This window comes from Eubalaena glacialis, chromosome 7 (assembly GCF_028564815.1).
Source record: "Eubalaena glacialis isolate mEubGla1 chromosome 7, mEubGla1.1.hap2.+ XY, whole genome shotgun sequence".
Taxonomy (NCBI): Eukaryota; Metazoa; Chordata; class Mammalia; order Artiodactyla; family Balaenidae; genus Eubalaena; species Eubalaena glacialis.
In genome coordinates, this window is record NC_083722.1 from 74,567,230 (window position 1) to 74,592,846 (window position 25,617).

General features: G+C 40.6%; 2 protein-coding genes across 4 annotated transcripts in view; one reads left to right on the plus strand and one right to left on the minus strand.

The window, feature by feature from the left end:
* RBM6 (RNA binding motif protein 6) overlaps positions 1-25,617 on the plus strand; it is a 105,286-nt gene that overhangs the window by 53,494 nt on the left and 26,175 nt on the right. The gene's annotated exons all lie outside the window — the stretch shown is intronic.
* LOC133094715 (heterogeneous nuclear ribonucleoprotein A1-like) lies at positions 10,349-11,644 on the minus strand. Its single transcript, XM_061195376.1, is given in 2 exon segments — positions 10,349-10,666; positions 10,669-11,644. Coding segments are annotated over 2 exon segments (1,074 nt in total). The 5' UTR covers positions 11,611-11,644; the 3' UTR covers positions 10,349-10,534.

Below are 25,617 nucleotides of genomic sequence, written 5' to 3' on the forward strand. Positions count from 1 at the left end.
CACTGGACTCTACTTGGTTGCCTTCCTTTTTCTTGGCTGCTCATCTACCTCTTGGGACTCAGAGATGCCTGAAAAGTGGAGGCAGTGCTTTGGGTGGCAGCTAGATCTTTGACAGCCAGTTCACGTGGTGCTGTTGCACAGTGTCTCTCCCATGAAACTTGGGGTGTCTGGACTGAAAGTGAAAGAGGCTGGGTAGCACCTGTCTTGACAGTGTCTGAGGGATGAGTGCACAGGCATCCAGGCATGTGAGGGCAGATGATCATGGCCATTCCAGCACTCATACGGTGGAGAGCCTTGTTTCTGAATCTAGCATTGCTGGTAGTTCTGTCACAGAATTCACTTAGGCCACAGGTGGCATTGAATGTTTATTGGGTGTCTTCTCCATTCAAGTTGAACTTGGAGGTTATCATGTGTCTTTGTGTCTCCGTTCTCCACAGGGCTAATTGTTCAGATGTTGTCATTCCACCCTCTAGCTCATTTGTATGTGAGCTAGATACATAAATACGTGTCTATGTAATATGTATTATATATAATATGTACATATTTCTTGTTAAGAGTACTGATGGTATGACTTTGATAATCATGGATAAGCTTATCTAGATTAATAATTATCTTTGGGACTTCCCTGGTGGCGCAGTGGTTAAGAATCCGCCTGCCAATGCAGGGGAAAACGGGTTCAAGCCCTGGTCTGGGAAGATCCCACATGCCATGGAGCAACTAAGCCCGTGCGCCACAGCTACTGAGCCTGCACTCTAGAGCCCGCGAGCCACAACTACCAAGCCCGCGTGCCACAGCTACTGAAGCCCGTGCGCCTAGAGTCTGTGCTCCACAACAAGAGAAGCAACCGCAATGAGAAGCCGGCACCACAACGAAGAATAGCCCCTGCTCGCCACAGCTAGAGAAAGCCTGTGCACGGCAATGAACACCCGATGCAGCCAAAAATAAATAAATAAATATATTAAAAAATAATTATCTTTAATCTCTCATGGTGAGATTAGTAATGCTGATGTTGTATACTATGATACGTATTTTAACAAAGTCTGTGACCAAGTGAAATTTGTATTTAATCTGTATGAACGCTGTTTCCAAAGGAAAATATAAAAAGAAAAAGAGGTCAATCACAGAAAGTAGATAATTGGTTACCAGGTTCTTATAGAGAGGGGGAAAGCAAGAGGGAATAGTGAGTGACTGCTAATGGGTAATAGGGCCTCTTTCTGAGGTGGTAAAAATGTTCTAGTATTAGTTGGTGGTGATGGTTGACCAACCTTGTGAATAGACTAAAACCCACTGAATTGTACAAAGTACTATAAAAGAGTGAATTTTATGGTATGCGAACTATATCTCAAGTTTTAAAAAAAGTCTTTAAACTTAGCATGGAATTTAGTTCAGGATCCCAGCCTGACGGGAATGAATCCGGGTCTAAAATAAAATACAGATTCACTTACAGAAAAAAAGGTGGTATGTCAGTTTGTCTGGAAGCTAGAGATTTAAAGCTTTGATCGTAAAATGTCTGAAGAATTTCTTTGTTAATGGTATCTACATGCCACAGAAGAACATTTAAACTAAATATCTGGAAGGTGATGGATGGAATTGGTAACAAGCCACATTTGAAGTGGCCACGTAGCTTGTGCACAGTAGTTGCTCAACACAGTAGCTGCTCAGTACAGAGTGGGCTTTCTGTTTTAGTATCCACACAGTTAGAAATAAAGGAAAGGGGAATTCCCTGGCTGTCTAGTGGTTAGGACTCAGCGATTTCACTGCTGAGGACTTGGGTTCGATCCCTGGTCGGGGAACTAAGATCCCACAAGCCTCGCGGCACAGCCAAAAAAAAGAAAAAAAAGAAGGAAAAAAAGGAATAAAGGAAAGGACTATTTTGAAGTATTGATAGATTTAAAATGAAAGTGCCACTGGGAAATCCTTGGGCTTTTTTTTTTTTTTTTTTTAAGAGACAACATTCCTGTAACCGAATGCTTTGTAGGTACCAACATGGAACTTTCCTGGTTTCCTGGAGTTGTTAACCAAAGTTCAAAACTGGAATGTGGGTAGAGAAGACCAAATCACTGCTGAGGGAGGTTCCCTCCCTGTATCTTTCTCAGAGGCTTCTTTTCGGCAGTATTTTTTTTTTTAATTCTTTTTTTGGGGGGAGGCTGCGTTGGGTCTTCATTGCTGCACGAGGGGGGCTACTCTTTGTTGTGGTGCGCTGGCTTCTCATTGTGGTGGCTTCTCTTGTTACAGAGCACGGACTCTAAGAGTGAGGGCTTCAGTAGTTGTGGCACGCGGGCTCTAGAGCGCAGGCTCAGTAGTTCTGGTGCATGGGCTTAGTTGCTCCACGGTATGTGGGATCTTCCCAGACCAGGGATCGAACCCATGTCCCCTGCATTGACAGGCAGATTCTCAACCCCTGTGACACCAGGGAAGGCCCTTTTCAGCAGTATTGACACTGCAGCTGTCATCTTTGACCTCTAGTACCAGAGGGACACAGAGGTTCTTTTTTTTTTCTTAAAGAAAAAAAATTATTATGATAATTTAAGTATCATAAAATTCACCCATTTTAAGTATATAATTTAATGATTTTTAGTAAATTTACCAAGTCGTGCAACCATAAAGTGATTTCAGACTTAAAGAAAAGTTGTAAAAACAGTACAAAGACTTCCTATGTGCTTTGCACCCAGATTCCCCAAATGTTAACATTTTACCACATTTGGTTTTTTTTGTTTTTGTTTTTTAAAATTTGTTTATTTTAAAACATGAAACCCAAGCTGAATAGAGACCACAGAAATTACATTGATGAGATTTTTAGTATTTGCCAAGAAAAATAAAGCCCCCAGAGAAATAAAAATCAAACCCCAAACCCAGTTAAAAAAAAAACAAAAACAGAAACACAGCGACAGCACATACAGCCATGGCCCTACGGAAGCTGGAGAACGCCAAGCGATTCAGGCCTCAGTTCCTCGCTCAGGATGCTAAATCACCTTGTGGAGGGATGCAAGGGCCAGGAGAGAAACCCGGGAGGGGGAGTCTTAACAAATGCAGAGATTTTTGAATGATTCCTTCTCTTGAAGAGGCATCATTTAACTTGTCTTCCCATCATACCCCCTCCCTTGGTGGTTGGAGGTACTCTTTGGTTGGGGAAAGTAAGTAAATTTCTGGTGGGTTGAGTGGATGCTTTGGAAAGTGATGAGGGCTTAAGCTATCTTGTCAGCGCTCCCAAGAGGGTCGGTCCCCTGCTGGGCAGAGCTGAGGTTGGGGGTTGGGGTTGGAGGATGGGAAATAGGACCAGATTCAAATCTCCCACTCCTGCACAGTGTGCGTTTAAGGTTTTTGTGGGGCTTAAAAAATACCCAACAAATGTTTTCCCCCGTGAGAGAGCTGGCATTTGGATGCCTGATACACAAAGAAGGACTTGCGTGCTAGCTAGCATTAGACCAAGAAGCAACAGCAGCCAGGGGAAAGGCGAAGCAAGCTTACATCCACTGGCCTCATGTTTTTTTGTAATACTGTGGTTCTTAACAGTGGGGAGAGGGCTGGGGGAAGGCAGTTTGGATATCCTTTTCTCCTCTCCCCAGCCACTGGACATTTGGCAATATCCAGAGACATTTTCGGTTGTCACTACTGGCACTAGTGAGTAGAGGCCAGGGATGCTGCTAAACATCCTACAACACACAGGACAGCCCCCGTAGTGAATTATCTGGCCCAAAATTTAAACAGTGCCAAGTTTGAGAAACCCTGGTATAAGGGGACGGGAGTTATGGCCATAGAGAGGATGACCCAACTTGCCATGGGTTGACTTTTAATGAATCACCTTTCTCTTTACCTTCCTCCTGGTCCTAACAGAATGGGGAGTGGTGGGTGGGGTTAAGAGTGTAGTGATAGAGTGCAAACATGGCTCCTGCCCACCCTCCAGACTGCCAGTCACAAGCCTAGCCTGTGCCCTTGGGGTAGGAGCTTCAGAATGAGACCTACTTGATATATTGCCCAGAATAAGTTCTTTAAAGAACCAAAGGGTTTTTTGGGTTTTTTTTTGGGGGGGGGGGTTTGTTTTGGCCATGCCACGCACCTTGCAGGATCTTAGTTCCCCTACCAGGGATTGAATCTGGGCTTGGCAGTGAAAGCGCCAAATCCTAACCACTAGGCCACCAGAGAACTCCCCAAAGATGATTTTTGGAATCAGTCTGAGCAATGACTAAGATATTCTGTTATCCAGCAGACATACCAGCTGGATATGGGGCTTGAGGGTCAGCAGATCACGCACATTTGACAGCGGTTTCTAGAAAAACGAAACAAGTTGAGAATTCCCTAAAAAGATTGTATTTCACATGTCAGTTTTCCAGGGAGTATTTAAAATACGGGTGCTGATTTTCGTAGCCCTTGGTTATAGTGTATCAAATATTGGAAGCCAAATGAATATCTTTTCATTTGGCTTTATTTTGGAAGAAGGTTTCACAGAGCCTTATAACTGGAGCCAGCATGTTGAACTAGTTATAGAGACTCAACTCAAAGTAAAAGATGCATATATTTTATCTTAATATAATAGCCTTTTACTGTAAATGGGACATACCCTCCTGTGCAAAACTGGTTGGTCTGTCTGGAATCATGTTGGATATATCAGAAACAACTCATTTTAACTTTTGTTAACGTGGTGAATACTGAGCACTTCTATGTGTAAGACCTTGGACTAAGTAGTATACATTTATTAATGAAAAAATGGACATGTCTCCTTATGGTCTAGTGGGGTGAGACTTTAAAATTTTTTAATTTTTAAAACTTTTCATTTTGAAATAATCTCAGTCTTTCAAGGGGGTACAAAGTAGTGGAAAGAATACCAATACTCTTCAACATTTCATAATCATTAAGTTAACATAGATATAATATTATCTAATATACATAACTGTTCAGATTTTGCCAGTTGTCCGCTAATGTCGTTTCTCTGGTTTGGTATGCAAGCCAGGATCATATGTTGTATTGAGTTGTGATATCTCATTTTATTCTCTGTGACAGCTCCTCAGTCTTTCTTTGTCTTTCATGGCCTCAACACTTTAGAAAAGTACTGGCAGTTATTTTGTAGGACATTTCTCTGTTTGGATTTGTCTGTTTCCTTGTGATTAAATTCAGGTTATGCATTTTTTGGCAAGAATATCCCAGGAGTGATGTGTGTCTTTCCTTATATATCATCAGGTAGCACATGGTTTTGTCCTATTACTAATGATATTAACTTAGACCACTTGGTTAAGGTGGTGTTTGTCAGGTTTCACCACTGTAAAGTTACTGTTTTAGGTATAATTAACTTACTAATTAATTATAATTAATAAGTATTTTGTGAGGGCATACTTTGAGATTATAAATATCCTATTTCTCAGCATGCCTTTTTCACTTAATAATTTTAGCATCCGTTGATAGCTCTTGCATGTAAAGTTACTACTGTGGGTTTTTGTCTAAGGGCAATTTTCTATTTCCATCATTTCTTACACATTTGTTAGAATTCTACTGTAAGGATGAACCATCCCATCTCCCTTATTTTATGTAGTGACTAGAACTAAAAAATATGGTGTATACACACATATGCATTTTTATATCTATCTGTGTATATATATTAAAAACCATGATTTCATGATGTTATAAATTCCAATTCCAATCCAATATCACAGAGTTCATTCTAGCTTTACCTCATTCCTTATCTGTAATTCTTTTTGCTAATAGTAAAAATCCTGGCTTTCATTATCCACAATATGTTTACTTATTTGCTCAATCCCAGAGTATACATAAAGTAGTTTCAGATTGTTAATTCATCCCCCTGTGAAAAACTAGAGTCCAGTATTTGGGTACAGTTCTTTTTGTCTTTAGCCTGAGAGTATATAGTCAAAATACTGTTTTCCAAAGTTAGTTAGGGTGGTTCTTCACCACCTCACCCACTCTTCTGTGTGGTTGTTACTCATTTTACTGTAGAAAAAGTAGAAAACACAGGTTAAAAGAGAAGGGTTAGTATCTCCAATGATCTCTATATTGCTTTTTATTTATTTATTTTTGGCTGCATTGGGTCTTCGTTGCTGCACGCAGGCTTTATTTAGTTACGGCGAGTAGGGGCCACTTTTCGTTGCGGTGCACAGGCTTCTTATTGTGGTGGCTTCTCTTGTTGGGGAGCACGGGCTCTAGGCACGCAGGCTCAGTAGTTGTGGCGCACGGGCTTAGTTGCTCTGCGGCATGTGGGATCTTCCTGGACCAGGGCTCGAACCTGTGTCCCCTGCATTGGCAGGCGGATTCTTAACCACTATGCCACCAGGGAAGCCCTATATTGCTTTTTTAAAAAAGTAAATTAATGGACTTTTTCTTTTCTCCTTTTAAATAGACTTTGTTTTTTAGAGCAGTTTTAAGCTCACAAAAAAATTGAGCATCCCACCTCCAACACCACACCCACAGCCTCCCTCACCATCCACTGTGGTACACTTATTACAATCAGTGAAACAACATTGATGCATCATTATCAACTCAAAGTCCATAGTTTACATGAGGGTTCACTCTTGGTGTTGTAGATTTGTGAGTTTGGACAAATTGATAATGACGTATATCAACCATTATAGTACATGCAGAGTTGTTTCATTGCCCTAAAAACCCTCTGTGCTGTACCTGTTCATCCTTTCCTCAATGGTTGCTGGGTTGCAAACCTCTAGCTACCATTTTCTTTTTACTGTCTCCATAGTTTGTTCCAGAATCTCATGTAGTTGGAATCATACAGTATGTAGCTTTTGCAGATTGGTTTCTTTCACATAGTAGTATGCACTTGCTAGTAATTGTCTTCTTTCACTTAGTAATATGGATTTAAGTTTACTCCATGTCTTTTTGTGTTTTGATAGCTCCTTTTTTTTAAAGCTCTGAATAATACTTTATTGTCTGAATGTACCACAGTTTGTTTATTCATTCACCTAAAGGGCAACTTAGTTGCTTCTGAGTTTTGGCAGTTATGAATAAAGCTTATAGGATATATCCATGTGTAGGTTTTTGTATGGGCATAAGTTTTCCATTTATTTGGGTAAAACTAAGGAGTGCAGTTCCTGGATTTCATGGTAAGAGTATGTTTAGTTTTGTAAGAAACTGCCAAACTGTCTTCCAGAGTGGCTGTAGCATTTTGCATTCCCACCAGCAGTGAATGAGAATTCCTATTGCTCCACATCCTCACCAGCATTTGATGTCAGTATTCAGTATTTTGGACATTCTAATAGCTATGTAATGGTATCTCATTTTAATTTGTATTTCCCTGATGACATAGGACGTGAGCATCTTTTCATAAGCTTATTTGCCAGCTCTAGGGTTCTACCCCACCCCCCTCCACCCCCATTGTTCTTTAGCAAGTAGAAGAGGTTCCCATCTATTCTAGTTTGCTGAGAGTTTTTTATCATGAATGACTGTTGGATTTTGTAAATGGTTTTTCTGCTTCTATTGATATGACCTTGTAATTCTTTTTTTTTTTTTTAGCCTGTTGATGTGATGGATTATGTTAATTGATTCTTCAAAGTTGAACCAACCTTGCATTACATACCTGGAATAAATTCCAGTTGGTTATGGCATATAATTCTTTTTATACATTGTTGGATTTGCTTTGCTAATACTTTGTTGAGGATTTTTACATCTACCTTCATGGGAGATATTGGTTCTTTTCTTGTAATATCTTTGTCTGGTTTTAGTATTAGGGTGATGTCTGCCTCATAGAATGAGTTAGGAAATGTGTCCTCTACTTCTATCTTCTGGAAGAGACTGTAGAAAATTAGTATAAATTCCTTAAATGTTTGGTAGGCTTCATCAGTGAACTCATCGGGGCCTGGTGCTTTCAGTTTTGGAAGAATTATTATTGATCCAATTTCATTAATAGATATAGGCCTATACAGATTGTCTTTTTCTTCTCGTGTGAGTTTTAACAGGTTGTGTTTTTCTAAGAATTGCTCCTATTCATCAGGGTTATCAAATTTGTGGGCATGGAATTGTTCATAATATTCCTTTGTTATCCTTTTATTGTCCATGAAATCAGTACTGATGGCCCCTATTTCATTTTTGCTATTAGTAATTTGTATCTTTCTTATTTTACTTAGCCTGGTTAGACGTTTATCCATTTTATTGATATTTTTTAAAACCCAACTTTTAGTTTCATTGATATTTCTCTATGAATTCTCTGTTTTCAGTATCATTGATTTCTGTGCTTACTTTTATCATTTCTTTTGCTTTTTTTGGATTTAACTTGCTCTTCTTTTTATAGTTTTCTAAGGTGGAGGTTTAGATTTTTGAGTTTAGAGCCTCATTTTTTCTATTATGTGCATTCAGTGCTATAAATTTCCTTCTGAGCACTGCTTTCCCTGCATCCCACAAATTTCAACAAGTTGTGTTTTCAGCTTCATTTAGTTTCAAATTTTTAAAAAAAGTCCTCTTGAGAGATTTCTTCTTTGATCCATGTGTTATTTAGAAATGTGTTGTTTAATCTCCAAGTATTTGGAGATTTTACAGCTGTCTTTCTGTTATTGATTTCTAGTTTTATTGTGTTGTGGTCTGAGAACATACATTTTATAATTTCTATTTTAAATGTGTTAAGGTGTGTTTTTTGGCCCAGAATGTTGTCTGTGTTAGTGAATGTTCCATCTGAGCTTGAGAAGAATGTGTATTCTTCTATTTTTGGATGAAATAGTCTATAAACATTGAATAGATTATTGCTGTATTTTGATGTGTGCCCTTCCAAATTTTCCTATGTACATATCATCCTTAACCTTTGTATTTACAAAGTAGGATAATCTTGTACACATGATTTTATAACCTTTTCTCTTCAAGTATTGTGGGCATATTTCCTTGTCATTAAATACATTTTTATCATATCACTTTTAATGGCTCTGTAATGTTCCATAGTATAGATTACCATGATTTAACGAGTTCTTCATTTGATATTTTGAGATTATTTCTTTATTTTATTAAAGAATGCTATGATGAATCTCCTTGTAGCTAAATAGTCATACATCCTTAATTACTTCTTTAAGTTAATTCCTCCAGGTAGACTTGCCAGATTAAGAGGTAAGCATATTTTATGACTTAATAAATATAGTCAAGTTGCCATCGAGAAATTTCCCGATTTATTTTTTACCAACAGTGTTTGAGAGTACCTGTCTTCCCTGCATCCCAACGGGTGCCAAGTGTTAATAACAAAATATTTTTATTGAGTGGTGGTACATGGATGTGTGTTATTGTATTCTCTAACTTTCTGTGTGTTTGGAATATTTCATAATTAAAAAAAAAAAATGTTGCCCGTGTAGCAAAGAAGGGAGTGATTTAATTTTCTGTCTTAGGTTACTAGTGAAATAGAATGTTTTTACATTTGATTACTAGTTATTTGTATTTCTTTTGTAAATTGTTAGTTCCTGATGAATATTCAGCTAAAAGTGAAAAAAATAGGACATTTTAGTTACCCTGTCTAGTCTTAAGGGATATCTATTAGACTTTTTGAAATGTTGAAAATAGGTATATTACCTGAATATGACATGGGGTTTCCCAAAACTTTATCACTCAGAAAAGAGAATCCTTTTTTTTTTTAAGCAGGCAAAGAAATTTAACACAGTTTTGGTGATTATTCCAGGGTTATAATCTCAAAAATAAAAAGTTGGATAACATATTTAATAAAACAAGTATTCAAATTCACTTACAGGACCATTGAAAGAATTGACTATTGTAGTTTCATGCCAAAAAGTACTCCTGGCTTATGATAAACTTCCCCACAATAACATTATTCACAGATTCAAAATGTGGTATATCTTCTTAAAATTTATTTTATTGAAGTTTAGTTGATTTACAATGTTGTGTTAATTTCTGCTGTACAGCAAAGTGATTCCATTATACATATATATACATTCTTTTTCATATTCTTTTCCATTATTGTTATCACAGGATATTGAATAGAGTTCCCTGTGCTATACAGTAGGACCTTGTCGTTTATCCTTTCTATATATAATAGTTTGCATCTGCTAACCCCAAACTCCCAATCCGTCCCTCCCCCACCCCTCTTCCCCCTTGGCAACCACAAGTCTGTTCTCCATGTCTGTGAGTCGGTTTCTGTTTCTCTCTCTCTCTCTTTTTTTTAATTTGGTTGTGCTGGGTCTTAGTTGCGGCAGGCGGCCCCCTTAGTTGTGGCATGCGAACTATTAGTTGCAGCACGCATGCAGGATCTAGTTCCCCAACCAGGGATCGAACCTGGGCCCCCTGCATTGGGAGCACAGAGTCTTACCCACTGGACCACCAGGGAAGTCTCCCAACATGTTTTTTTTTTTTTTTTTTTTTTAAAGACACATTTATTCAGCTTCATGATCAGACTATTACATTTAGCAATCAACAGCATGGGTGCAAAAAAAAAAAAAAAAAAAAATCTACATTAAAACCCTTTGTTGGAATGCTTTACACTTTCCACAGAACAGAAACTAAAATAACCTGTTATACAATTAGTCACAAATACAGTCCTCGAGTTTTTTTGCCCATACACATGAGTATTGTCTAAAACATGTCTTCTTTGTAGCAGCTAGGCCCTGCCACCACTGTGCTTGGCTGAGTTCACAAATCTGTTGTAACCTGTAGCTTCCCTGTCACTTCTCTGGCTCTCCTCTCCTGCTAAGCTTTGTTTCCTGGCAGTAATCAAAACCTTCTGCCACTGCCATAGCTACTGCTGCTGCTGGAACCACCATAGCCACCTTGGTTTCGGGGTTTGGCAAAGTATTGGCCTCCACCACCGTAGGGGCCAGAACTTCTGCCTCCAAAGTTTCCTCCTTTCATGGGTCCAAAATTTGAAGATTGATTGTTGTAACTGCCAAAATCATTGTAGCTTCCACCACCTCCAAAATTGCTTCCATCATTACCAAATCCATTATAGCCATCCCCACTGCCACCATATCCACCACCACCACGGCTGCCACCAAAGCCACCTCGACCACTGAAGTTTCCTCCATGACCAAAGTTGTCATTCCCACCAAAACCACCTCCACGACCACCACCAAAGTTTCCAGAACCACTTCGACCTCTTTGGCTGGATGAGGCACTAGCCATCTCTTGCTTAGATAGGGCTTTCCTTACTTCACAGTTGTGGCCATTCACAGTGTGGTATTTCTGAATGACAATCTTGTCTACAGAGTCATGGTCATCAAAGGTTACGAAAGCAAAGCCTCTCTTTTTGCCACTGCCTCGATCAGTCATGATTTCAATCACTTCAGTTTTCCCATACTGTTCAAAATAATCTCTTAGATGATGTTCCTCAGTGTCTTCTTTAATGCCACCAACAAAAATCTTCTTCACAGTTAAGTGGGCACCAGGTCTTTGAGAATCTTCTCTTGAGACGGCCCTCTTTGGTTCCACCACTCTTCCATCCACCTTGTATGGCCTTGCATTCATGGCCGCATCCACCTCCTCCACAGTGGCATACGTGACAAACCCGAAGCCTCTGGAGCGTTTGGTGTTTGGATCCCTCATTACCACACAATCTGTGAGCGTTCCCCACTGCTCAAAATGGCTCCTCAGACTCTCATCGGTTGTTTCAAAGCTCAAACCTCCGATGAAGAGCTTCCGCAGCTGTTCGGGCTCTTTGGGTGACTCTGACTTAGACATGACGGCAGTGGAGGGGGGAGACGTCAACGATGCTTACTTGGCGGCGTCCACGGGCAGAAAGTCCCAACATGTTTTGATTGAAGTGAAAACTTGCTGCATAAAGCATTTATTAGCATTATCAGCAACTCCAAACAGCATGATCTGTGTGTCTTGGGCTTAGTTTGTACAAATGGTTCCCTTTTTAGAGCACATCATTTTAATTGCCATCAAATTTGCTTAGGATATACCACATTTTGTGGGCAGAAGACCTAAATTGACATTTCTCCAAAAAAGACATACAGATGGCTAACAGGCACATGAAAAGATGCTCAACATCACTAATTATTAGAGAAATGAAAATCAAAACTACAATGAGGTACTACCTCACACTGGTCAGAATGGCCATCATTAAAAAATCTACAAATAACAAATGCTGGAGAGGGTGTGGAGAAAAGGGAACCCTTCTACACAGTTGGTGGGAACGTAAATTGGTGTAGCCACTATGGAAAACAGTATAGAGGTTCCTCAAAAACTAGAGTTGCTATATGATCCAGTAATTCTACGCCCGGGCATATATCTGGATAAAACTATAATTCAAAAAGATACATGCACCGCTATGTTCATAGCAGCACTATTCACAATAGTCAAGACATGGAAACAACCTAAATAAGTGTCCATTGACAGAAGAATGGATAAAGAAGATGTTGTACATATATATAATGAAATACTACTCAGCCATAAAAAAAGAATGAAATAATGCCATTTGCAGCTACATGGATGGACCTAGAGATGATCATACTAAGTCAGAAAGACAAATACCATATGATATCACTTATACGTGGAATCTAAAATATGACACAAATGAACTTATTTTTGAAACAAAAACCGACTCACAGACATAGAGGACAGACTTGTGGTTTCCAAGGGGGAAGGGGAGTGGGGAGGGAGGGATGGACTGGGAGTTTGGGATTAGCAGATGCAAACTATTATATATAGAATGGATAAACAACAACGTCCTACTGTATAGCCCAGGGAACTCAGTATTCAATATCCTTGATAAATCATAATGGCAAAGAATATGAAAAAGAATGTATATATATGTATAATGGAATCACTTTGCTGTACAGCAGAAATTAACACAACATTGTAAATCAACTAAACTTCAATAAAATAAATTTTAAAAAAATGATGTGCTCGGATTTCCCTGGTGGCACAGTGGTTAAGAATCCGCCTGCCAGTGCAGGGGACATGGGTTCAAGCCCTGGTCCGGGAAGATCCCACATGCCGTGGAGCAGCTAAGCCTGTGCACCACAACTACTGAGCCTGCGCTCTAGAGCCTGCGAGCCACAACTACTGAGCCCGTGTGCCACAACTACTGAAGCCCATGTGCCTAGAGCCCTGCTCCACAACAAAAAGAAGCCACCGCGATGAGAAGCCCATGCACCACATCGAAGAGTAGCCCCCGCTTGCCACGACTAGAGAATGCCAGCGCACAACAATGAAGACCCAACGCAGCCATAAATGAATGAATGAATGAATGATGTGCTCTAGAAAACTGCTAGATGACCTAAAATGGCTCTGTTGGTGATTAAAAATGCAGCATGTAAAAAGCTTGAATAAAATAGAAGTGTACAAATGGAAAGGGTACTGTGTCTGAATCATTATTTCTTCTCTCTCTCTCTCTTTTCTTTTTGAAGTATCACATACTTACAGTAAAGAGCAGAGATCATAAGCGTACTGTTCAGTGAATTTTCACAAGTTGAATACACCTATTGTCTTAGTTTGGGTGCTATAACAAAATATCATAGACTGGTTACGGTACTTAAATAGTAGAAATTTGTCACGGTTTTGGAGGCTGGAAAGTCCAAGATCAAGGTGCCAGCCAGTATGTTTCCCTGTGAGGGCCCTCTTCCTGGTTTGCAGATTGCTGCCTTGTTGTGTATCCTCACATGGTAGAGAGAAAGATTCTCTCTTGTTTGTCTCTTAGAGTACTAATCTCATTCATGAAGGCTCTACCCTCATGACCTAATTACATCCTACGTCCAAATACCATCACATTGGGGATTAGGGCTTCAACATATGAATTGGGGTAGGGGGGTGGACACAAACGTTCTGTCCAAGGACCTATGTAACTGCAGCCCAGGTTAATAAACAGGATCCTGCTCCATATTAAGAAGCCTCTCCTGGTCATTAATCTTTCTACCCTTCCCAGAGGTAGTCACTGTCCTAAGTTGTCATTCTGTAGAGTCCTTTGACTTGCTTTTGATCCTTATGTATATGGAATCACACATGATGTATTCTTCTACCTGACTTTTATACTGAGTATTGTTTTTAAAATTCATTTTGTGTTTAAGTGGGATGTGTTCATTTTCATTGCTGTACGGTCTTTCAGTATAAGAACATACCACAGGGATTTCCCTGGCAGTCCAGTGGTTAAGAATCCCCCTTCCAATGCAGGGGACACGGGTTCTATCTCTGATCGGGGAAACTAAGATCCCACATGCCACAGGGCAACTAAGCTCGTGTGCCACAACTACTGAGCACTCGGGCCACAACTAGAGAGCCTGTGTGCCACAACTACAGAGCCCACGTGCTCTGGAGCCTGCATGTCGCAACTAGAGAGCCCTTGCACTGTACCTACTGAGCCCGCGTGCCACAGCGGAGAATCCTGCATGCCACAACAAAGATCCTGCCTGCCGCGACTAAGACCCAGTGTAGCCAAAAATTAAATAAATAAATAAACAAACAAATATTTAACCCAAAAAAAAAGAACATACCACAATTTATTCATTGGTTCCACTGTCAAAGAACATGGAGGGTTGGGTTTTTTTTTTTTTTTTTCCATTTGGGGCTATTTCATAGTTGTTACTTCTCCTGGTGAATAGGTACACTCATTCCTGTTAACATATACCCATCGGTGGACTTGGATTTTGAGTGTATCCTCAGTCTGTCACCTAGTAGTTTAAACTTCATTGATTGCTGCCTAGATAAGTCATTCAGTAGCTATTGAGCTCCTTGCTGTGTTTATATGCCTGCCAGTGTATAGGTATTGGGGGTACAGTTGTAATTCAGACCATGTTGTTTTGTAATGTAAACATATAAAACTAATTAATTAATAAATTAAGTAGACATTTGGCTGTTTCATATCCCTAAAGTTTATTCATTCAAGGTTGGTCAAATTGGGCTTCCCTGGTGGCGCAGTGGTTGGGAACTTGCCTGCCAACACAGGGGACACGGGTTCAAGCCCTGGTCCGGGAAGATCCCACATGCCGCGGAGCAACTAAGTCCATGCGCCACAACTACTGAGCCTGCACTCTAGAACCCGCGAGCCACAGCTGCTGAGCCCACGTGCCACAACTACTGAAGTCCGTGCACCTGGGGCCCGTGCTCCACAACAAGAGAAGCCACCACGACAAAAAGCCCGCGCACCGCAACCAAGAGTAGCCCCCGCTTGCCCCAACTAGAGAAAGCCTGCGCGCAGCAACAAAGACCCAATGCAGCCAAAAATAAATTTATTTTTAAAAAGAAAAGGTTGGTCAAATTACCTTTTGCAGCCAAAAATAAAGACCCAGTGCAGCCAAAAATAAATAAATTAAAAAAAAAAAAAAAAAGTTGGTCAAATTGCCTTTTGGCCATCTTTTTGTTGGGAAAATGGATGTTCCCTTCTAGTTAGAGTTCTCTAATTTTCAGTTATGTATGGTCATTGGGAACCAGAGCTTTGGGCAAGAATTGAGGTGTGCTAAGGAGGATGAGTGTGGCAGTGGTATGCACAGTTAGAGGAGAAAAGGCTGGGGGCAGAGTACTCACTGAGAGGCTGTGGGGTGGGGACAGGTTAAGTGGGCCAGGGTATGGCAAAGAGAGAGGAATGAAATAACTGAATGTCTTTGTTCTGGCAATAGTCTTGCAGCCCTGAAAGCTTTTTTTGTTTTGTTTTGTTTGTTTTAATTAAGATATAGTCCACATATCTTAAAATTCACCATTTTAAAGTGTACAGTTTAGTGGCATTTAGTATAATATATTCACAGAGTTATGCAGCCATCACCACTATCTAACTCGTGAACATTTTCATCACCCCAAAAGAAACCTGCACCCATTAGCAGTTGCTCCCATTTCCCTTCACCTTCCCCCATTTCACGCTTTTAACGTCCACTGATCTACTTTCTTTTTTTCTTTTTTCGGCCGTGCTGTGCATGGCATGCTGGATCTTAGTTCCCAGGCCAGGGATCGTACCCACGCCCCCTGAAGTGGAAGCATGGAGTCTTAAACAGTGGACTGCCAGGGAAGTCCCCTAATCTACTTTCTGTCTCTATAGATTTGCCTGTTTGAGATGTTTCATATAAATGGGATCATACACTTTTTTGTGACTGACTTCTTTCACTTAGCATAAAGCTTTCAGAGTTCATTCATGTTGTAGTATGAATTAGTACTTCATTTCTTTTTATAGTTGAATATTCCATTGTATGGTTGTAACACATTTTCTTTATCCATTAGTTAGTTGATAGACATTTGGGTTGTTTCCACTTTTGGCTATTATGAATAATGCTACTATGAATATTCATGTACAAATTTTTGTGTAAACATACATTTTCAGTTCTGTTGGATGTATGTCTAGGAGTGGAAATGCTAAAGTTTTCAGGTTTTTTTTTCAAGGGCTTTCTCCAAATGGATTAGGCCCCATATTGGAGTGGTGTGGTATTGAAAACATGGAATACTCACAGTTCCAATGGCCAGGTTTCAGTTCTGTTTTGGATGCCTTTGGGCATTCATGCTGCCATTTTGAATTCTCCCTGGGACTATGGATTGTTTTTTTGTTGTTGTTGGGTTTTTTGTCTTGTTTCGTGTTGTTTTGTTCTGTTATTTGAAGCCAGATGCCTCAGGGCACTTGTTGCCCTGGACATAGATCAGCCTTTGTTATTTGGGTTTTGAGCATATCCAGAATTTGCAGTTGATGGTTGAACAGCTAGTTTTCTTCTTTCCATTCCTTATAGGTTCTCCTTCTCATAGTCAACTGTTAAATGGCACATTTATTATTTCTGCCTATGCATCTGATAATGCTCAGGTTGTCTAATTCCTGAAGTATTTTAAAGATATAAAGGTCTTTTTCTTTCTTCTTCTTTGATGTGATTCTTGTGCACTGTGAATCCAGAGCAATGCAGGATATGTTCGGTTCCCTATAAACTGGAGGAGTGCCAGCTCAGAGAAATGTTTGTGTTTGTTCCTATCTGGTTTCTAAGCTCAGCTGGACCTCTTTAAGGTAAGAGAACATTAGTTTGGGCGCCTTGCCTAGGAAAATGCTTCTTGTGGCTCTTTTGAGTGCTTGGGAGGAACGGGACTCTGTGTTGTCAGGCGTTTGCTTAGGTAGTTTCAAGATAGTACTGGAACCCTGAGAAATACGGAATAAAGGAGTAAATAGCTAAACCAGACAAAGTGCCCAGGTCATGACTAACAAAGATCTATGTAGAGTAAAGCAGGTGTTACCAGAAATAGATATCTCTGGATTTAAAGATCCAAGAGGGCAGGGACTGTTTCTTTTTTTCACTTTTATTTCCTTCACTGCCTAAATGGTTTAGACCTATAACTGGCAACACATGATGTGCTAAATAAATATTTGTTTCTGGATATTAATACAACTTAAAAGTAGTTTCTGACTCTGTATTCCTTCCTCATAAGCCTTTAGTGATCTTTTTAGTTTCTGCATAATGCAGAAGTCTCTTGTCCTCCCAACCTGAGTAGCCTCTTGAGTTGCCGGATTCTGGTACTTCTATTAGGCTTCTACCTTGTTATCTTTGATAGCAGATAGTAATATACTATTTCTGTTCTAACAGAGGTTGCCACATCTTGTTTGTTCTAATTTCCAAGTTTCTGTTTGATTCTTGGCCTCATACTCCAGGAAGTAGTGAAAGGAATAGCTTGGAAAGTGCAAGGTAGGTTGTCAGGGGCCTTACATTTAGTCTTTAATTTAAAAACATGAGGGAACCACAAGAATGTAACAAAGTCAAAATGACACTATAGGGAAACTCTTCTTGTGGTAGTATATAGACTTGACTAGAGGGGTGAAACTGAAGAGGAAAAGGTCTGTTAGAATCTGGAGCAGAAATTGAGATGTGAGGAGACGATGGCTTCCACTAGGGGCTGGGAGCAGGTATGTAATGAAGAAGTCAGGTTTGAAAGAAGACTGTCTGAGGTTTGGTAACACTGGGTATTGCACAGAGGGGCAAAAGGGAGGGCAGACTCAGAGGCCACTCAGAGGTTAGAAGAACGGTAGTACCTTGAACAGAAATAAAACATCTGGAAAAGGAAGGCGTTTGGAAGGGAGGGACGAAGATGGTTGTTGAGTGTGAAGTGACAGCAGGACCTTTAGGTAACTGATAGAGATACAGGACTGGTGCCTGGCAGAATAAACATGCAGTTTTTTCACTGTCATTTTTTGTATCTTTTGTTTCACTATTTAACTAGTTTACAGCTTTCTTTTTATTTCATAGTCTTTACGGCAAAATACCTACCTCTGCCTATCACCAATAATTTCCAAAAGCATCTATATCAGTTAGGATTAGATTTGGTGAGTGACAAAACACTAGAAATAACGGTGGCTTAAAATGAGGCGATTTATTTCTCTTTACCGTAAATGAAGTCTAAGCCATCCAGGTTTTCTTATGGTGGTATGATCATCAGGGACCCCGGCTCTTTTAGTTGTGTAACCCTATCATCCTCAACCTGTGACTTCTACCTGCTTGTCCAAGGTGGCTGCTTGAGTGTCAGCCATCACTTTGACTTGCCGACCAGTGGAAAAGAAGAAGGGATGAAAATGGACATGGTTCTCCCTTTAAGAATAGTTCCTGAACTTTGCAAGTACTATTTCTGCTTATGTCCAGTATATTAGAACTTATGGCTTCACTTAACTGCAGGGAGGGCTGGAAAACTTCATTTCAGGCAGCCATGTACCCAGTTAAAAATCAAGGGTTTGCTTCCAAGAAAAAGGAAGCATATAGGCATTGGGAGACTACTTGGAGTCTCTTAATTTTCCAGGCTAAGAACCAGATTCCAAATTCTTTTAGGTTATGGAATTTATTTCTTCAAACTTTAGTTATCCTGATAATAATAATAAATATACTAAACAATAATAAACTATATAAATAAAATATAATTAAAATGTATGCTTCTGTTTTTGTATTTTTTAAAATGTCACATAGACTTACAACTAGTAGCTAAAGCTTATGATGTGGAATAGACCAGTGTTGATATCAGTGTCTAAAATTTGAATATAAGATCAGTAGATTCAGAAGCTAGAGAAGTTATAGTATGATAAAGACCATATTTTACCAAGGCAGCTTTGGATGTAGTTTTTCTGTATGAGTTATTCTACAACTTATTATATGTAAACTGTAAGATTTATAGAGGGCAGAAGTAGAATGCCCCATCCCTGAAGGTGCTAGCATTTCTGCCAGGCCCATCTTAGCAAGAAAAAGAATATACCTTGATCTTATTTATTTCTGGCTCTCTTACTCTTCTTTCTTTCTTTCTTTTTTTTAAGATTTATATATTATTTATTTATTTTATTATTTATTTTTGGCTGTGTCGGGTCTTAGTTGAGGCATGTGGGATCTTTTGTTGCAGCGCGCGGGCTTCTCTCTAGCTGTGGCATGCGGGTTTTCTCTTCTCTAGTTGTGGCGCGGAGGCTCCAGGGTGCATGGGCTCCAGAGCAATGTAGGCTCTGTAGTTTGCGGCACGCAGGCTCTCTTGTTGACACGCACAAGCTCAGTAGTTGTGGCGTGCGGGCCTAGTTGCCCCGCAGCATGTGGGATCTTAGTTCCCTGACCAGGGTTCTAACCCGCGTCCCCTGTGTTGGAAGGCGGATTCTTTACCACTGAACCACCAGGGAAGTCCCTCTCTCACTTTTTTTTTTTTTTAAATATAAATTTATTTATTTTATTTTTGGCTGTGTTGGGTCTTCATTGCTGCTTGCGGGCTTTCTCTAGTTGCAGCAAGCGGGGGCTACTCTTCATTGCAGTGCGTGGGCTTCTCATTGTGGTGGCTTCTCTTGTTGCGGAGCACGGGCTCTAGGCGCGCAGGCTTCAGTAGTTGCAGCACGAGGGCTCAGTAGTTGTGGCTCGCAGACTCTAGAGTTCAGGCTCAGTAGTTGTGGCGCACAGGCTTAGTTGCTCTGCGGGATGTGGGATCTTCCCGGACCAGGGCTCAAACCCGTTTCCCCTGCATTGGCAGGCGGACTCCTGACCACTGCGCCACCAGGGAAGCCAGCCTATCTCACTTTTCTTAAATGTGGTTTATCATTTTCTTCTCTCTGGGTCACATCCAGCTTTGTCCATTGTACGTGCTGCTCACAGTGCACTTTATACCTGGTGAACTGTGTCACACAGTTGACCTCTTAGCATAAACTTTCTCACTCTCCTTTTGTCCCTCTCCACTTCTGGCAATATTAAAGAACCTTTCCATTCTGTATTTCTCCTGATAAGAATTTCAGATAGAGATATGTGCTGCTTATTTGTTTAAAACTGTACTTGTTTGTTGTCCTAGTGCTTTAAAAAATAATCTTCATGAGAGCATTGCTAGGTTTTGTTCACCACTGAACCCCCCCATGCCTAGTCTGCTGTGAGAAAATAGTTGTTCTTGAATAATGAATACATAGCCTGTTCTGGCTACTGATTTTGGGGGATGAGGAGGCGGTAGGGAACGGGTAAAGGCGTTTTTTAATCTATAAAACTCTAGAAGTCTTTCCACAAGAAGAAATAATCTTATTGTATTGAACTGAAATCTTTTGGAGAGGAGCCAGCTGTGTTGTAACTTTAACCATCTTCAAACGTCAAATTGGTTTGCATTGCCTGACACATAGCCTTTTGATAGGACAAAACGTGAAGTTGGAACTTTCCTAAAAAATCTAGACGTGCCTGCTATTCTGTGTGCTAGAAACCTCAAGATGCTTCCTGACACTGCTCAAGGCTCTCCCCTTTTTAATGTGTTCTTTCTCCCAGTTTTTCTTATAAAGAGGAGAAATTTTCAATTATATGATCACTTATCTTGGTTATTTTGGTGGTCTTCAAACAAATATAAGGGATGCCTTTTAATACACGGGATGGAGTATCTTAGGTCTTGAGAGTGTTTCAAGGCATCCAAGTGTTAAGTCTCTGTTATATTTCCAGGGCATACAGGTCTGACCAGGAGGGTTTCTTCATGGCCAGAGGCTGTGCCTTTGTAGCACTTGATAGTACCTCTAGCTGGGATAGTGTTAGAGACCCACTGGCTTTGTCTTCTCCCAAACTCCTGGATTACCAGAGATTTCTGCCCTGTGCAGAGATCATTCCCCCATTCTCTATACATATCTGTTGCAATGGCAGCCATGATATTACAGCTCAGCAGATGTTGCTTCCTCAGTATGGACTAATTTAATGTGGGCACATCTTCCATGTGAAAAGCCATCCCTTGTTTTTATTAGGGGCTGAAGTTTGATAATTCTGTTATTTGCATGTGAGAATGAGTAGATCTAAGAGTTAGGAGGACTTCCCTGGTGGTGCAGTGGTTAAGAATCCACCTGCCATTGCAGGGGACACGGGTTCGAACCCTGGTCCGGGAATATCCCACATGCCGCGGAGCAACTAAGCCCATGTGCCACAACTACTGAAGCCCGCGCGCCTAGAGCCCATGCTCCGCAACAGGAGAAGCCACCGCAATGAGAAGCCCACGCACCGCAACGAAGAGTAGCCCCTGCTCACCGCAACTAGAGAAAGCCCGGGCGCAGCAATGAAGACCCAACACAGCCAAAAATTAATTAATTAATTAATTAATTAAAAGAGTTAGGGATCCAGCTTGTTCCAGTGGACCTTTTCTGACTTGAAACTTCCATTGTTAGTCTTGTAGCTTCTGTGAGAGTGGCATTGGGTCTATAGCTTTTTGACTAAGAAATAAAGAATGGTGGGTGGTTACTTCCGCTAAAATGGCAGTTGAACAGTGAGTGTTCAGAAGTCTGGCAGCTTTGTATTTTATTCATCTTTTCAAGGCCCTGTTTCTGCAGAAAGTATGTTAACAGGGTTCTCTGAAATGTCTGAGCCCAGGACACTGAAGCCAGAGAGGCTAATAGAGACCACCTTCAAGAGAGCTAAGATTCTTGGGTGGGAGGTAGTAGATAAAGAGCCAGGAGAAATAATCTCTTTTCAATGGTGAGGCCAGAAGAATAGCTGCTGGTTCTTTGGGGGATGCCTGGGGAATATTGTGCAGCCTTTGTGGTAGGCTCAGCAGTGTGGCCTGTGCAGTGTCTTAGGACTTGTGGGCCTCATCTGCTCTCTTGGCTGTTCCTGCTACCTCCAGTCGTCAGCTCTGTAAGAAAAAGAAATGAGAGACAAATGGTTTGAACATTATTCAGCAAACAAAGCAAAATAAGAAGCTGTATATTTTCCGCATTGATTTTAGCAACTTCCTTTTTCTTCCCCTACGGTGACTCAGTTTAGAGACCTAGACAATGAAGCATGAGTATATGTTGAATTTAGGGTCCACTTTTCCCAGAAGAAAAGAGCCAGGGGATCTAGAACAATAGTCATCTTAGAATATGAAAGAATAAAATGGAGGTTATAGAAACCTGAATTCTGAAAGGAATTCTGAGGATATCAATAAGATATGTTCAAACCTAATTTTCTACTTCCACTAAGAACTAGATGATATCTTTATTTGGAAATAAATAATTGAATAATCAGGGAAATCTTAACTAAACTGAGGTCTTTATAAACATTGGCTGAAACATTGTTCTAAAACATACAAAATTATAACAAACTGAAAGTTTCAAAAATATTTGCATTTTAGTGGTTCACAGTTGTTTGATTATTCTAAGCAGTGTTAACTGGAGCTTGTAAATTGTTTCTTTATGGTAAGATATTTGTGGTGAAGGAATTTGCTGAGTGCCCCATCTGCCTGGCAGTCTCAGTCTCTGTAATAGAACCTCATTTTCTCACAAGGAACGAAAAGACTTTTGGCTGTTTTGATTATTTATTTATTTGCTTTTTCGTTTGTTTGTTTGTTTATATTTTACCTCTTTGTTTTTGACTCAAATGACTCTTAGAATGGAAGTCTCTCATAGATCCCCTGGTAGACGAGTCTATCTTTCCTAAGTCTTCCGGGACCTAAGTTAATGAAATCATCTCCAAGACTGCAGATCACTGATTTTCTTTCACAATGATAGAGGCATTTTCTGGGATCTTACTTTAAAATACACAAAAGAATGGCAGGGAATGGTGGTGGAGTGGGTGGAATATATTCTCAGCACCAGGTGCCTGTGTCGTCAGCTCCTGTGTTGTGTTTCGGGAACAGAGACCTTACTTCCACCAACTCTGAGCCTGGTGAGTAGGGCCCAGTGAAACACAGGTCAGCCATACTGCTTCAAAGAGCACAAATAAGGTTTTAGTTTTAGCAAGAGGTGGGTTGTGTCCTCCTAGGAAATGACAGATAAACTGGTCAGGCAGTAAACAGTGTTATTAAGGAGCATTTTAGAAAACATGTTTGTTGTGCTTTTGTCTGGACAAGAAAAGATATCAAGATAAGTAGCCGCCCAGAGGGCAGTGTCTCCTTGCTCCTCAATCTTTTTTTTTTTTTTTTAAACATCTTTATTGGAGTATAATTGCTTTACAAGTGAATCAGCTATACATATAAATATATCCTCATATCTCCTCCCTCTTGCGTCTCCCTCCCACCCTCTCTATCCCACCCCTATAGGTGGTCACAGAGCAGCGAGCTGATCTCCCTGTGCTCTGCGGCAGCTTCCCACTAGCTCTCTATTTTACATTTGGCAGTGTATATATGTCCATGCCACTCTCTCACTTCGTCCCAGCTTACCCTTCCCCCTCCCCATGTCCTCAAGTCCATTCTCTACATCTGCGTCTTTATTCCTGTCCTGCCCCTAGGTTCTTCATAACCAATTTTTGTTTTTTTGGTTCCATATATACGTGTTAGCATACAGTATTTGTTTTTCTCTTTCTGACTTACTTCACTCTGTATGACAGACTCTAGGTCCATCCACCTCCCTACAAATAACTCAATTTCATTTCTTTTTATGGCTGAGTAATATTCCATTGTATATATGTGTCACATCTTCTTTATCCATTCATCTGTCGATGGACATTTAGGTTGCTTCCATGTCCTGGCTGTTGTAAATAGAGCTGCAGTGAACATTGTGGTACATGACTCTTTTTGAATTGTGGTTTTCTCAGGGTATATGCCCAGTAATGGGATTGCTGGGTCGTATGGTAGTTCTATTTTTGCTCCTCAATATTAATTGGACCCTCAAGTGCTATTCTGTTTCTGGTGGAGTTTCCATTAGGGCCTCACTTCCTGGTTACTCAGAGGGCAACTCAGTTTCTGTTGGGTGGAAGGCCATTCTAAGCAGAGGGTACACGGCAGTCAGTGGACCAAGCTAGAGTTGTTGTCAGTGGACCAAGCTAGAGTTGACACAGAGCATTCTGTGTACTTCCTTCAGGATTTTTGGCCTCTGCTTCCCTCCTTCCTTCCTTTCCTTTTCTCTTTCTGTCTCATTCTGGTTTTGGCCTTTGGGGATACTGAATTTTACAAGATGTTTGAACTGTAACATATCCTTGTACCAGAAGGAATGAGCCTAGCTGCTTTGCAAAAGAGTTCTATAAAAACTACCCTTTTATACTGAGGGGAATGACATAGGGTCAGCCCTCCATATGCACAGGTTCTGCATCTGCAGATACAGAAGACCAGCTATACTACACCATTTTATTTTGTTTTATTTTATTTTATTTTATTTTTTGTATAAATTTATTTATTTTATCTATTTTTGGCTGCATTGGGTCTTCGTTGCTGCACACGGGCTTTTCTCTAGTTGCAGCGAGCGGGGGCTACTCTTCCTTGTGGTGCACGGGCTTATTGCTGTGGCTTCTCTTGTTGCGGAGAATGGGCTCTAGGTGCACGGGCTTCAGTAGTTGTGGTTCGCGGGCTCTAGAGCGCAAGCTCAGTAGTTGTGGCTCACGGGCTTAGTTGCTCTGTGGCATATGGGATCTTCCCGGACCAGGTCTTGAACCCCTGTTTCCTGCATTGGCAGGCGGATTCTTAACCACTGCGCCACCAGGGAAGCCCTACTAAACCATTTTAGATGAGACTTCAGCATCCTTGGATTTTGGTATCCGTGGGGGTCCTGGAACCAATCTCCCACAGTTACCAAGAGATACATCTGTTTTAAACCTGTTATTTTGTTCCTCTTGCTTTACTCTTTCAGCAGGTCCATTTGATTGTTGTTGGTGTTGAAATTCCTGGTAGTGTACTTACTAGCAGCCCTCTTTGTCTTAGACACAGCACCTAAAGTAATTGTAGGTGCTTTAAGAACATAAAGAGCACCTTGAGCAGGCCTGTTGGAGGATTGGCAGTGCTGTCAAGAAACAGAGTCTTTATGGCAGTCTCTCTAAAAACTCCCTGTGGGGCCATTGCCTGTGAATTTCTTTAGACTTACCTTGTGCACCTTTTCATCAGAAACCACCTCTTTTTTTTTTTTTTTTTTTTGGCTGCGTTGGGTCTTTGTTGCTGCACGCAGACTTTCTCTAGTTGTGGTGAGCGGGGCCTACTCTTCATTGTGGTGTGCAGGCTTCTCATTGCGGTGGCTTCTCTTGTGTAGCATGGGCTCTAGGCGCGCGTGCTTCAGTAGTTGCAGCACGTGGACTCACTAGTTGCGGCACGCGGGCTTCAGTAGAGAAGCCACCTCTTTGGTGTGGCAAGTATTATGAGTTGGCTGACACCCTGGAAGTTTAAAAACAAAGAAAAGCAATATGGTGAAAAGAAAACCTGACATTCAGTCCCGTATAAGTTGCTAACTAGCTCTATAATCTTGGGCAGGGTGCTCCATGTATCTCAGCCATACTTTCCCATGTGGAAATAGGTATTATATATGTCCTATTGTGAGGATTTATCAAGATGACATTTGTGAAGAATGCCTTTATAAACTGTAATTACTTTGTGAATAAAGATTACTATCTCTGATAGACAGTACCAGTTCTCAGCCACCAGTAACTTGATTCT